The sequence below is a fragment of the Zophobas morio genome, unplaced genomic scaffold (assembly GCF_036711695.1).
Source record: "Zophobas morio isolate AGI-343-1 ecotype UQ-CSIRO unplaced genomic scaffold, CSIRO_AGI_Zmor_V1 ptg000005l, whole genome shotgun sequence".
Lineage (NCBI taxonomy): Eukaryota > Metazoa > Arthropoda > Insecta > Coleoptera > Tenebrionidae > Zophobas > Zophobas morio.
This window is the reverse complement of record NW_026972110.1, coordinates 17971919-17986720: the sequence shown is the minus strand read 5'-3', so window position 1 is coordinate 17986720 and position 14802 is coordinate 17971919. Positions and strand designations below refer to the sequence as shown.

At 36.0% G+C, this 14802-nt stretch overlaps 1 protein-coding gene across 12 annotated transcripts in view; it reads left to right on the top strand.

The window, feature by feature from the left end:
• LOC135122908 (tensin-1) overlaps positions 1–14802 on the top strand; it is a 395140-nt gene that overhangs the window by 264659 nt on the left and 115679 nt on the right. For 7 of the 12 annotated variants that reach the window (XM_064047405.1, XM_064047409.1, XM_064047403.1 and 4 more), the window contains one exon: positions 9973–10236. The exons of the other annotated variants lie outside the window; for them this stretch is intronic. In XM_064047405.1, coding sequence (XP_063903475.1) covers positions 9973–10236 — 264 coding nt within the window. The remainder of the gene's footprint in view (positions 1–9972; positions 10237–14802) is intronic. 12 annotated transcript variants of the gene reach the window in all.

The following is a 14802-nucleotide window of genomic DNA, read 5'->3' as shown; positions in this document are numbered from 1 at the left end:
AACTTGAAAACGAAATAACGTTTACTTCTATTACTGATCATACTTTTAGTTATTAATTTTTTTATTAATTTAAACAAATACACTAATACTAAAATTAATGTTTCATTTCGTTTTGGAGCGTTATTGGTTTACTATGGTTACAAAAACATTTATTTCACAAACAAGGTGAATAACGTTTATTAAATTTAAATATGATGACGGATATGAACTGCATTTTAAACAACCAGACGAACAAAGAATAAATTATTTAAAAGGATCATAAATTCATGTTAACATTTTTCTCCTATCTCGCTGTCTTGATTTATTTATGTTAAAAAACACAAAGTTTAAACAAATTTAGTTAGGTACATGTCGGGCCACAAAATTTTGCAGGACCCAAATTCATAAAATATTTTTGCGAGTATTTGTGTTGCCTTGGGATTATTAATGTTTGTGATTTTTTTTGTTAGGTTGGCAAAATATTTAAAATTTTATGATAGCCTAACTTATGTTAAATTTTGGCCACTAATTTAGTAGCTGTCATCTTCTCATTGCACACATTTATCTTGTAAGTTGTCTCTTTTCGATTTTAACTTTCCGAGCGTAAGTTAAGGAAGTATTGTAATCGAGTCTATCGGACGAATGGCCACTTTTATATTTTCTCGACGTTTCATGACCCCTGCAGTGCGAAAAAAGCATTCTCCCGTTTCCGTCTATCTGTCTGTCTGGTGTCTGCATCCATTTTTATTAGACACATAAACTACGAAACTACTGAACCGATTGTTGTCACATTTTGTAGGTATGTATATTAGGAATATCATGTTGATGGTTAAATGCTAACTAAAATTTTGGTTAATCATCTCCACCAACAATTTGATGACGTCATTTTAATGAATGGTATTTTAGAATGATTTGAATGTTACATAAAAATATACTCATATAAGTACTTGTAGTGTACAAAATCATATTTAATTTTTCGCTAAACGTTCAAATTTTCGCAAAAACATTTGCAAGGTATAATAACGTTTTATTCCCAACACGGTTTGTACGTCTCCGTAGTGCAGTAGGTGTATCTTGCCCCTCTACCCTTGCCTTTTTTTTCTTGCATTGGTATAACGCTGTGACTACTTTTCTTTTGTGCTGTGATGAGAATTATCCATGTGGATGACATCACAATTTTTTTATTGGTCAAATTAAGAACGAGTCACCCCATTTTCTCGAAAATATGAAGAATATGCACGTCGTTATATAATAATGATGAAGGACAAGGGATGTTGTTTATGCCTGTTCTTTTTACTTTACAGCGGTTATAAAAAATGAAACGAAAATCGTAAAATCAAATTCTATTTTATAATTTTATAATCAAGAGCTGGATTTATCGGATTATACTTACTACCTTCGAGCAATTTTTTATTGATCAAATTAAGAACCTCATTTTCTAGAAAATGTGAGAATACCAACGTCTTTATTTAATTATGACCTAAGAATAACAATAATCATATTCAAAACATTTTGTTCCATCGTGGCTTCATTAATAATTTTAGTCTTCTATTTTGAGGAGACAACTTATTCAAATTAAACAAATTTCTACGTGACATTCTTTCGATGTATAAACATAATCAATCGAAGTTAAGCATGTACACTATCATATTTCAAAGAAACGGATTTTTTTTATTGTACTTCAAGGGCGAAGGAAGTTCTGTCGAAATAACCTTGGACCAATTTTTTATGGACTTGAAGTTGAAATTTTCAGCAGTTTGGTTGTCCCAAAAGGTGGAAGATTTTAAATCCAGCCTCCGTTTACTAGAAGAACTATTTGGAGATTTTGATTTTTGTCCTCTAATTCCTCAATATTGTTAAGCAACTGCTGAAGATTTGCAACTTTCATGTTTTGCCAACATACCTAGTAGTGGAGGAACCTTCGAAAAATACGTGACTTTCAGAGTGTTCCAGTTTCAAAAATGCTGCAATTTTCTGCATTCCTATAATCCAAGAAAAATCGTTCGCTTTGTACATAGAAGGGTCGTAATGTTATCATCTTTTCAACATCGGTGATCACACATTCTTTGGATCATTTATCTTCTAATCTTTTTATCAGTAAACCAATGTGAAAAAATTTGACTTTATTATGTTTTTAAACGTTTATAACTCCTAGAGTACGAAAAAATAGGCCTGCCGTTTCCGTTTGTCCGTCATTTGTGTCGATTTTTATTGGACAAATAATCTCCGAAACTACCGGACAGATTGCCATCAACTTCTAAATGTTTGTTAGGAACATCGTGCAAATATACATAATATCCTTCTAACTTCCTTTTCCTAATATGCAGCAATAAAACACTTAAAATATCAAATGGTGAATTTGAGGTTGGAATTTAGTTTTAAAAATATCGTGTTGTTGGAGGAAAACTATATATTAAGAAAAACAAACGAAGATTAATTAAACCCCACCCACCCGCCCCTTTCTCGATTGTGACAAATTTTTCATTCGTTGTAAGATAGAGGGCGGAGCTTAACTGCAAAATTCGTATTTGCTTGATTCTTTAAAAAGATGATTAAAGAATCTCGGGGATACTGAGTGTCTTTTTTAAGAAGATTGTGAAGGAATCTCAAGGTCCACAAGTGTCTATTTTAAAGATTTTGACACAAGCTTGAGGGCCACGTGTGCCAATTATAAATGATCATGACACATGAACTTTTTTTTAAGCTCCGCCCCCGACTCACGTCGAATAAGAAAATTAATCACAATTTGGATGGGGCTTATTCTTTGACTTCCTTTTGCTAATATGCAGTCTTTATTCGACAATAAAACACTTAAAATATCAAATGGTGAATTTGATGTTGGAATTATGTTTTACATATATCGTGTTGTTGGACGAAAACAATATATTAAGAAAAACACTATAACATATATATAACACTCCTGTAACTGGTTTATGAATCCATCTTTAGTTTTTAGCTTACGTGTTCAGATTCCCCCTCTCCCCGCCCTTAAAAAAAACATTATATAGGCAGTATAAGAGCAACTCAATTTGACCAATTTTTTTGATTGATTAATTTCTGATAATCAAGTTGATATTTTCGCAAATGGACTAAAGCTAACTCGGCGTTTTTGCCTAGTTTTCCGCATATCTCCCAGTCTTGGGTTTAACGTACCAGAAAACGGTAGCTACCAGTCCAGGCAGATTAAAATGAAAATCCTCACGCATACCGTCCTGCTATATGTTCGTGATTAATCGAATCTTAATTGAAATTCATCGGTGCACTAAATCTCTAATATCCACAACCCGTCCAAGAGCAACCTCCCGCTAACCAAAGTGTGAACGATATTGATGAAAGTGGATTGTGGAAACCCGACCCACTCCCATTGCCCACATAAAATCAAATCAACCTTGTTAAAAACCCGCTGCACTTCCTAAAAAAACTACTCCTATTTTCATACATTAATACCAAGCTTCAGTTATCAGCACTGACGTAACAACTCATTTGCAATTATCGTCAAGGCAATCGCTAATGACATTAATAAATAATTAAGAGTCGATTATGTAATTGCGTTTATCCGCTCCATGAACAAAGCGATGAACTGTTATCAATTTTTCTCAGGTTGAATAAATTGCGTCATTTGAAATGTTTGTCAATGGGTTTGTGAAATTTTCGCGTTTTATGACCGCTGTATATTTTTATTGGGGGTGACACGCTGATACAGAAATGGTTTGTGTATGGAGACATTAAATAGCTCGATAAAAAATTTATCTAATGGGCAATAACTGGGTAAATAAATATTGTGGCAAAAGGGGGCAATACCAAAATAGTACGAGCTTGTGATAACCGTACCTAGCGCTACATCTGCTTTATTCGCGATAAATCAATCAATGTCTGAACTAGATTATCGAACACCTTGCAAAAAGTGTATTTTTATACAAACATTCCCAAAATTCGACATGTGCGAGATGGTTTATCGAGCAAACAACGCTCGGGATAGAAAATATTGACGAAACTGTTTTCAAATAATTCCACGATTGTGCCGCTTGTAGAGGTCAAGTTTCGCAACATAGAAATTTTTTAAATTCTAGTCGCTTTTAATGAATTCCAAGAAGTGTTTTATGGTGTGTTGTTATACATTAAAATTTAATTACTATCGTAAAATATGGTAAAGACATTATTAAAAAATATCGCTGTTTATGTATCCATTAAACGCAAAAGCGCAAAATAATTAGTGTGATAAAAGTTATGAGTCAAAGATATAAAAGGGATATTTATTGGATTAGCACGCATTATTATTGCTACTGTAGCAATAGTTGACATTTTTGTGATAAGGACGAAGGCCGTTGCGAATAATTTGGAAGCCATGTTGACGCGAGTTGCTAAACATGTGTGATCTTCTACTTGTCAATATCTAGTTTAGGACGCAATTTCGCAGTCTTTATTTTCTAGCATTCAATAATAGAATGACCACCGAGGCAAATTCCCATCAAAGCAGCATTATCCTTTGATCCTGCTTGTAAATTTCGCAGCCTCTGCGTATTTACATACAAAACAACCCGCCTCGAACACACTTCTTTGAAAACTATGCGAAAGCAAAAAAATAAATTCATATTTCCTTTGTCGGAAAGTTCATGTAGAACATGTTTTGCGTCTAAAGACCGCGAGGATTAAGCGAGTATTCTTCTAAAAACGTGATCCAACTGTTAAGCCGCCACATGTTCGTCGCGTTCACGTTTTATACGGAATAAATTTCAACAGTGATTGGACAATTTAAAACACATGTCTGAATTAGCACGAGCTTCACGTCGGAAAGCAAGAACAGAAGTGTTTATGACTTAATAAAATCAGTCGAGCTGAAATCTTTATAGGCACGCCATCAGCGAAACCTTTTCAGAAGTCGGTGAGGCTCTGCGGCGATGTACTTTGCCACAGTTGTTAACGTAATTGACCGGAAACTTTGCTCAGAAATTTGTGAATGCTCTCTTTGTAAACTAAACGAATCGTTTGACGATAAATTACAAAACGAGATTGGAATTTTTTCCGATTGGTAGGCCACCTATAGCGGATTTTGCAAGGGGTCTGATACGGAAGGCGAGATTACGACATCGTGTGGCTTAGGAAGGATGAGGAAGACGAGAGGGTAGATTTGGGCTATCTAGCCCGTTAATTGGACCGGCTGTCTGTGTCTAAGGCAGGGTTTTGCTAATTTGATTTCCACTTTTATTACGTCTAATTGTAAGTAACCGCTATTATGTAACGTATCCAATCAATTGCCGTGTCATCCGAATCGGTATTGATTTTTCCAATTTGACGAAAAAAGTTTGATCAAATTACCAAGATGATTGAAAACGTTAGTTTCTGGAAGTGTAAACTGAGCGCCGAAAAGTTAAATCGAGTCATTTATTCCCAACGATTAAAAAGACGTTTCAACAAAATTTGATGTCATTTTTCTACGAACTTTAGGTTGTCAAGGCATAAATATCGAGTTATGTTTCTAACAATCTAAACACAAATTTACACGACACTTTTTGTTGGTACTTGCTTTTCTGTAGGCTTGTATGTATGTACTAAAGATTAAGTTTCCGTGGAATAAACTATTATATAATTTGTTTAGTTGAGTAAATATTTGTAGTACACTTACACTATTTCCGCACTATTCTAAAAAAAGCCGAAGATAACGTACTCTCTTTGAACGCAGATAGTACGTTGGTATTTATACTGTTGAAAAATGTATAAATTTGTAATTTATTACCCAGAATAAAATGCTTTTATTACTTCCTAAACGTAGCCTTCGGAAGTTTTATATTTATTTTGACGAATATGTAGTAATTAGATCTTTTCACGATAATTAATAGCTTGTAGGATATGGAAAAGTCAGTCTCCCGTTTCGATCTGTTTATTTATTAGAATTTTTGTGATTTTGTGTTTCGATAAGCATTTTTTTTGCCACTATCTGAAACCTTTCACAAATTACGCAGAATTTGAGTTCGATATTGTGATTTTTTTTAATTATTGCCTTTTCTACATCATCAGTTTATTTTTTTTAAACTAAAGAAAAAAATTCCACTATTCTGCAGGTTACGCTAGCTTATCTTAGGTACTGTTAATGTAGTTCTCATTTATGTCAACTTTTTACCCATTTTATTGTCAATCACTGCGAATCCAATTCAAAGATGGTTCTTGCTTCAATTACATATGCCAGATCATGTTTGTAGACCACAAAAATTATATTTGGTCCCATATCTAAGTACTTATAATATTTCATTAAAAAAAAATCATCATAGTACAGGCCCTAACACCGAGCCTTGTGGTACTCCACAAGTGGTCTGTATTTTTTCCTATCGGGGATAAAAATTAAAATGTCTGCTCCTCTGCTGTCAGTAACTTCTACAGCTTACTTTAAAGCATCTATTGTCAACGTCCTTTGTCTGAATTCCTACTTTTAGTCATGTAACACTTTTTTTTCTCATTCTTCTATTAAAATGCATAAGAAACAAATTGTTCTTTACGTATCTTTTGGTCGATTGCAATCGGAACTTTAGTTCGCGTCTATTGGACGATATTGCCATTTAATGTGATTTATTAATAAAATTCAAATAATTATTGTTTCCGAACCTGTTTTTTTCCTTTTTGATTTTCCTAACCCGAAAAGACCTGGCTAGACCGGACCTGGCTTGACCAGATCTGACTTGATATTTAGTAGCGGAGGGAAAAATACATTTGCGTGTAACCAGGGTCCCATGATCTTGATGGTCCGGACGGGACTACCCACCAAATGTGTAATTTTTCTTCCCAGAACCGCCTTACACTTCGGAGTGGGCATTTTTTTCGTAATAGTTCCCATAAACCCGGCGATGTTATCCCAGTTGTACTTGTCTTCGCCCATTTGTTCGATGATGGTATGTACCGTTATTTTAACAGCAATAGCTATTCGGCATTGCTTTTCTTCTTTCTTCCATATCGTACAGTACAACAAGGTATGTTTCGGGCTACCTTGCTCTAGGCAAGACATGCAGGTGTCTTTCTACCGTACCTACTTTCTTCAGGTTTTGACCAAAAAGACCATGTCCGGTTAGTAGCTGTGTTATGAAGCACTTTACCCCCTGTGTTTTCCTGGTGTACACGTTCTTATATCTTTTATAAACCTTCTTTTGCAAGTTCCTCTACTCCCTATTTCCCACGTGGTCTGCCATATTTTTGTTAATTTTTCGTGTAATTCGTTTTGACTCATTTTCTGCTATGCCCGCTATGTATAAACTTTCACTTTCTTTTCCACTGGGTGGGACCACATTGCCTATATGTATTTATTCACAGGTATCTTATGTTGTTTTTTTATGTGATCGGAGGTTCTTCCGGGTCCAATTTTATTTCCCAATTTTTTAGCTTGCTACGCCCTAGAATATCTATTTGTGTTTTCTTTATAGCAAATGACAGTTTCATAGTTTTAGCTTCTCTTCTACTATTTTAAGGGACCAGATTCATTTTTTCTTCAGTTCTAAGGAGTTTGGTCCAGTATTGCGATCGCTAGATCGTCAGCAAATTCTATCAAATGCATTGTAACCCATTTCGAAGTCTAGAAGTTCATGGTACATAGCGTTCCATAAAGTAGACCCCAGCACAGAACCCTGTGGCACACTACGTGTCATTTGTATCTTTCTACCATATTCCATTTTAAACCCACCGATTTTCAGATAGCTTTGTATTAACTTGGGAGTTAAAGATCTAGAGCTATCATAACTATCGCTCTTTTCATATGCCTACTTATTTACCCTTTCAACTATTTACTTCAGCTTCATTGATTTGCCTCTTTTAAATTCGAATAAGTCTCTTGAGGATCCGCGTTTTCCTTCTATGTCTTGTTCCAGTAATTTCCCCATTGTGTCTAATTGACAAATCGGGCAATATTCTCTGCCTACTTGATCTTCTTTTTGGGGTTTTTCTATTAGTAGTAATTTCACCACTTTACACTGAATTGGAAATAATTCCTTCCTTAACCAAGACCCTTAGTTATTATATTCATCACAGCTTGGGCAGGCAACGCTAGATGTTTTCCCGATTCTTTTGCCCCTGAAGCTCCCCTGGCCCGTTAAAAACTGCGTTAGATGGAAATTCAGTTTTTGTGTTTACATGCTACCCATTTTTTTTTTTTTTTTGGTGTGTGTGATCAATATTCTGGTCCAGGCAGCTGCGTTCTCCTTTCCCCATCTCATCTGCCATCTTGGCACCCATCTGCTTTCCTGTGCTAGAAAGTCTATGGGGGGCTCCGAGGCTATAACTTGAAATGCCGCTGTAGATGCAGTGCGATAAGCGCACGTGATCCATAACAGTGACTTTCTTGGGTACTTAGAAGCCTCTCCTATGTTTGCGCTATCTCACGTGTTTTATACCATAAGGATGCTCCGTACAGGATAATTGAATTTGCCACCCCATTCAGGAGGATCTTTCTAGTTCTACCCGTTGGCCCTCCAACATTTGTCATTAATTTACCTAGAGCGGCAATAGACTTCTCCGCGTCTCTTAGTCGTCCAAAACTACGGCCAAGTATTTGAACTCCTTACTTGGCTTAATTTCGGTATTCCTGATCTTAAATCTAAGTGCTTCAGTCTTCTCGAACGCCAGTTCCATCTTCCTTATCTCCATCCATCTGAGCACCATATCAAGAGCTTTATTGGCTATGAATTCCAGCGTATTCTGTGTTTCTACCGTAGCAATCAGTAACAGATCACCCGCAAAACCTACACGTATCACTACAGGGATATAGAGCCTTTGTAGATCGTCGTAGAAGACGATACAAAGCAACGGACCAAGGACTGAACTCTGTGTTGCCCCGGCTCGTATGTCCAACTCTATGTAGTCAAATCTTCCTTCCTTCGAAGTAACTCTATATTAAGTTAATCAGATACCTGGAGATATTTTTTGCCTTTAAACCCTTTGTAATCTAACTCCAGCACACCATGCCCTCTTCCTAGAATTCGATAGCCTCTTAGTCCTCTCAAAATTTTCTTTATTACATTCGCTGTTGACCTTCCCGGTCTAAAACCAAACTGCTTTGGAAATAATCCGTTCTCACCTATTGGTTCGTTATTGATACGGTACACCAGTATATGGTCTACAAGTTTGCTGATGCAATTTAATAGGCAAATTGGCCTATAGGTCATCGCTGCCCCTAGCGCTTTACGTCCCTTTGGGATCAGAACTAGTTGACTAACTTTCCACTGACTTGGAAATACCTGACTTGGTCTGACCTGACTTGATCTGATCTGCCTTGATGTTTATTATTTTTTTTTTGGCGGAGGAGAAAACATTCATAGGCACCTGGGAAGTTGTTCCAGGTAGTGTTGCATTTCTGCCCCAAAATTGTTGGGGGTGGAACTGCCAAATAAAAACCCCCTTTGCCTCTCTTACCGTTCTCTCCGGGACCGCTTGCGTATTACTTCAGGGAGGACGAAACTTGATCTGACCTGACCTGACCTGGCTTGATCTGACCTGACTTGATATGACCTGACTTGATATAACCTGACTTCATATGACCTAATTTGATATGACCTAACTTGACTTGATATGACCCGAGTTGATTTGATATGACCTGACTTGGTCTCACCTGCCTTGACCATACTTGCCTTAATCAGACCTGACTTGATGAAACCTGATCTTGAAATTTTTGAAAATTTAATAATCAGAAGCAGGAATATATTACGTGATAAAATAATGCCAAATAAAACGTCGTATCGGATGGCTTTAATTAAAATCTATTTAAATTAAAATCACACCAGCTACAAAACAATAGTCTGTGATGCAAAATGTTCTTCCTAGTCTCCATCATCAAATCAAAGTGATATTAAATATTTCACTCATCTAATCCTCCACGATCCAGCTAGATTTTAAGAACTATAAAACTGCAACGGAAAAACAGAATTTCACACATAATTTGCCAAAATTCGCAGCAGCACAAATAGTTGACTTGCATGCTTCCCTTTTACGAGCAAAAACACATTGACCACCATGTTTCAGGAGGCTGTTCAGAGGTACACCGACACGAGTTGGCAGATACACCGACAAAGCAAGAGAAAACCAACCACTTTACCGATAAATACTCCTCCTTCCAAAGACGATGCCGAACCTAAAAACGAAATTGTTAAAATTAACGGGATCACATCCAACGGCGATGTTACCGTACCACCGAAATCCGAAAAACCCGAATCAGTCGAAGTCGTTCAAATCGAAACGGTTGAAGTTCTGTACGAACCGGTGAAAAGCCAGGTTGAAGTTGTTTTGGTAAGAAAATCGTGAATGTAAACTAACAAGGGTCTGATGACTAACTCACTGTGGAATGACCCATCACTTACCATTAATAACTGCACGTTAGATTAGAAAGTCAGACACCATTTTGCGTCTTGTATTTTTTTCTGTCTACCACTCACTTTATCTGGGGTGTCTTGCCCAAAATTTAGACATAGTTTGGTGATTTTTGGTAAGTAGAAGGTATAGGCTTGTTGAACATTTGCGGTTATAAGAACATGTATTCTTGTTCGTGGTGATAAATAGTGGTCATTATTCGTTCGCGAGCTCCTTGTTTCTGTTTGGTAAGTGTACTTGAATTACTTGAGTGTCAAAAATAGTGATTAACGTTCAGACTTCACCGTAGGAGTTATGAGGTAACAAGATAAAAAGATGTAATACTAAAATGCTCTTGTTAAATAAGATTAATGATTTCCTTCATACATTCTGCTAGTGCTTTAAAGTAGATTTCAAAAATACGTAATAAATCAAGAAATTAGGTTTAAAAGTCTACCTTGTTAAGAGGATACGCCGGGATTCCTGTAATCTGGTTTACTCCATTAAGGGGGAAGATTGATTCGAAAGAAAAATGCCGGTAAATCACCTTCAAAAGAGTTCAGAGAGGCAAAACTTCATAAGTAACGCACTTGTATTTAATCAAAATATCTCATTGACGAATAATTCGCGTTCTTTGTGCAAGCAACGTTGTTGAAAATCGTAGATTTTCTCACAGGATGAGTAATAACTTTATCGCTCGGTTGTATTATCGGCTCGTACTTTGGATTATGAGTTTCCTCTAAAATGACCAAAATTCTAGATACCGTCATCGGATTAATTGTCTAGATTACGGTGACTAATCCATAATTCTTAATTTTTGCTAATTTGTGCCAGTGCTAGACAGTGTGTGAAAGTGCATTGACATAAAGTTTAATATCCGATTACTACTTCGCTCTCGGTTTATTATTTTTGGATCGAGTTAATGTAAGCTGTCTCATCACGCATATTTTTTAATTCTCACCTTTGTATTTTAATTTAGATTTCAAAATATTGTGTATTTATACACAGCGCTTTCATAACATCATAAACCAAAACAAAAATAGACTTCACGGCAGTTAACCAGCAATTTATTATCGTTTTCTTTGTGTAATTTTTAACTCGGGAAATTTAAAACGTTATTAAAAATAACGTTCAGAAATACCACATTTTAGATTGAAGGGTGTCCCATTTCCAAGTGGGAGAGAGCAATGATACCGAAGAGACGGTCAACTTTGGCACGATCTCACGATTATGAGTTGCATCTATACTTTTCAGTTATCTGTAAGTCGCCACAATAGTGTTTAAAGTGGTCGGTTTTTCAGTGTTATTAGTTTCATGGGAACCTTCGGCTTATTTCAGTGATAATAATTAAAACTGTGTTTATATCACCACATGCTGCTAAAGTGGTGTTTCGTGACTGCTTGTTTTACTAATTTTCTTGATTGCTGAAAAAATAGAACATAAATTAACCTTAATAAACACAAAGTGCAATGTATTAAGTCCATTTACCTACAGTTAAATTACTACTCGGAATATATAATTATGATTTGCACGTGTATTAAGTAAAATTGCTTTTAGAATGTGACATGGTTACAGATGTACACGTAATTTTACAATTATGGTAATATATAAATTTGCCGAAGGTTGTTTTTGGTAAAAATTTTCACACAAGTCACGTTAAAAGTAAATTTTATTTTCTTAAAAAGTCCATTTTCAAGATCCGAGAGGCGCTCTAAGCATTTTTTCTCGTCTGTCTGTCCCTCTGTCTGCCGTCCCGGATTTTTATTAAACAGATAATCTCTAAAAGTACTGGGCCGATTGTTGTCAAATTTGGTGTTTATATTAGGAATATTATATACATTGTAAAACGCTAATCAAAATCTGTATAATCATCCCATTTGATGACATCACTTCAGAATTGTACATTGTAAATAGGTTTTAAATTGTGTAAAATAACATAGTGTAGTTCATGAATCCGTGTTGAGTCCAGATTTTTAGAAAAAAAAATCAAAATTATAAAACAACATTTTCCAATTTAATTTTGAATCTGCAAACCCGAATGCTTTGAAATATTGCAGATGTTTTAAAGTTGTGATAAGCATGGTAAATGTTTGATCAAAATGTATTTGCTCATCCCCCCTACAAAAATTATTGACGTCATCTCAAAATTTTGCTGAACAAATCCTATCTTAAATGTGCAAAGTAAGATGAGTCCATTTGCTTTTAAAGGGTGTCTCAAAAAAAATTAAGGATTGAGTCAATTTATTTTATTGATTAGATCAAGAATTGCAAAAATGAATACTTTGAAATCTTGCAGTCGTTTTGAAGTTATGGTAAGCATGATCACTTTTTAATCAAAATATATCTGTTTATTCCCCCTAGAAAATTGATGACGTTATCTCAAAATTTTGCCGAATAAATTCTATCCAAAATGTGCAAAATATGATTAGTGATGTATCATTGCATTCATATTTTTTAGATTTCCTTATACAGGTGGCTCAAAAAAAAAATAAATGGGTCAATTTATTTTATTGATTAAATCAGGAACCGCGCACTCCATTTTCCCAGAAAGTTTTGGGAATATAAAACTGTTATTTTTCACTTAACATTTTACACTAAATAAAATAAGTCAGTGAGATAGAGAAAGGAGGTGGGCGGGGTTAACTTTAGCTATTTTCTAGTTTTATGAGCAAGCAGTAGCCCCGCCCACCCACCTCTTCTTCTTCCATTGTTCAGTCCTATCTTAGCAGGTTTTAGCCCTGCCCACCCACCCTTTTTCTTAGAGGATACTTATGTCATTTACCAAAATCCATCTTATCTTAACAAGTACTAGCCCCGCCCACCCGCCCTCTATTTTCTGGAAAGGTATATCATCTGCCAAAATCAGTCTTCTCTTACAAGTACTAGAAAGAGAGAGAGTAAAGTTAGACAGGGGAAAGACGGGAAAGAGTCACACAAATGAAGGCAGAAATTGTGATAGACTAACAAAGAAGAGATAGATAAAAGACATACATACAGGGAGGAGACACAGAGAGGAAATACAGTTGACAGAGGAAAGTTACACAGGGAAAAGACGGACAGAGGAAATTCTGACAGAAGAAAAATATTGAGACTAGAAAATAAACAGAAAGGACACAAAAGTGAAAGAGGAAATGATAGACGCAAGACAAGTGGGGTAGAGACATAGACAAGAGAGACAAGAAACGCTAGAGAAAAGACAGAGAGCAGAAAAACACAAAGAGAAAAAAGAAAATAGATAAACGGGGTACTGACAGAAAAGGGACACATAAAACAAAAGGGGAAGAGAAAGGCAGATGACAGCCACAGAAAGAGACGACAGGATTCACGACAGACTGATAGAGAAGAGATAGACAAAAGAGAGACATAGAGTGAGAAAGAAGAGAAGCGCAGAATGGAAAGACACATTGACTAGATACTGACAGAACTGACACATGGGGAGGAGAAATAAACAGGAGAAACACAACAGTGAAAGAGAAATCGATAGATATAGACAGATCACAGAAAGACAGAAGAGAACATACCGACAGAGAAGACACGCAAACAGACAAGAGATAGACAAAGGAAAGATAAATATAAGAGAGAGACAGAAGGGTAAGACAGAGAAGAGAAACGCACAGAGGAAAAGCAAAGAGCAGAAAAACACATAGAGAAAGAAGAAGATGGATTGACGAAGGACTCGCACAAGAGAAATACGCATAAAAGAGATAAATAGAGGAAAACAGGAAAAGAAAGGCAGGTGAGGGACACCCAGAGAAGATACAAATTCTCCTACAATTTTTTTTTTTCGAGTTCCCTGTATCAATTAGTTCGTGTTAGGTTTTCGGAAAGTGAAGTTCAAAAGTGTAAAAGTGTTTTCAGTTGTAAGTACTAGCAGCGCCCACCCGCCCTCTATTTTCTTAGAGGGTATATCATTTACCAAAATCTGTCGTATCTGTGGAAGCACCAGCCCCGCCCACCCGCCCTCGATTTTTTTAGAGGGTACATCATTTGCCAAAATCAGTCGTATCTTAGGAAGTACCAGCCCCGCCCACCCGCCCTCGATTTTTTTAGAGGGTACATCATTTGCCAAAATCAGTCTTATCTTAGTAAGTACAAGCCCCGCCCACCCGCCCTCTATTTTCTTAGAAGGTGTATATATGATTTGCCAAAATCAGTCTTATCTTAGCAAGTACTGGCCCCACCCCCCCACCCTTTATTTTCTTAGAGGGTATCTTATTTGCCAAAATCAGTTTTATCTTAGCAAGTACAAGTACCTTTCATTCAGAGTAGACGTAATGAATCACTGAAATGGGGCCGGGTGGGTGGGCGGGGTGAATTATATGTTCCTTTGTAAAGTAAGTAGAAGGGAGTAAATAGAACGTAAGGTGTTAAAAAAAAGCCTTAATCGTAATTTATTGTTATACATACTACTTTTTGCTATAACATTTATTTCTTATTTCTGAAGAAAAAAATCACAGAACGGGTGGGCGGGGTTCACTTTAATTTTTTCCTGCAGAATTTTTTTGT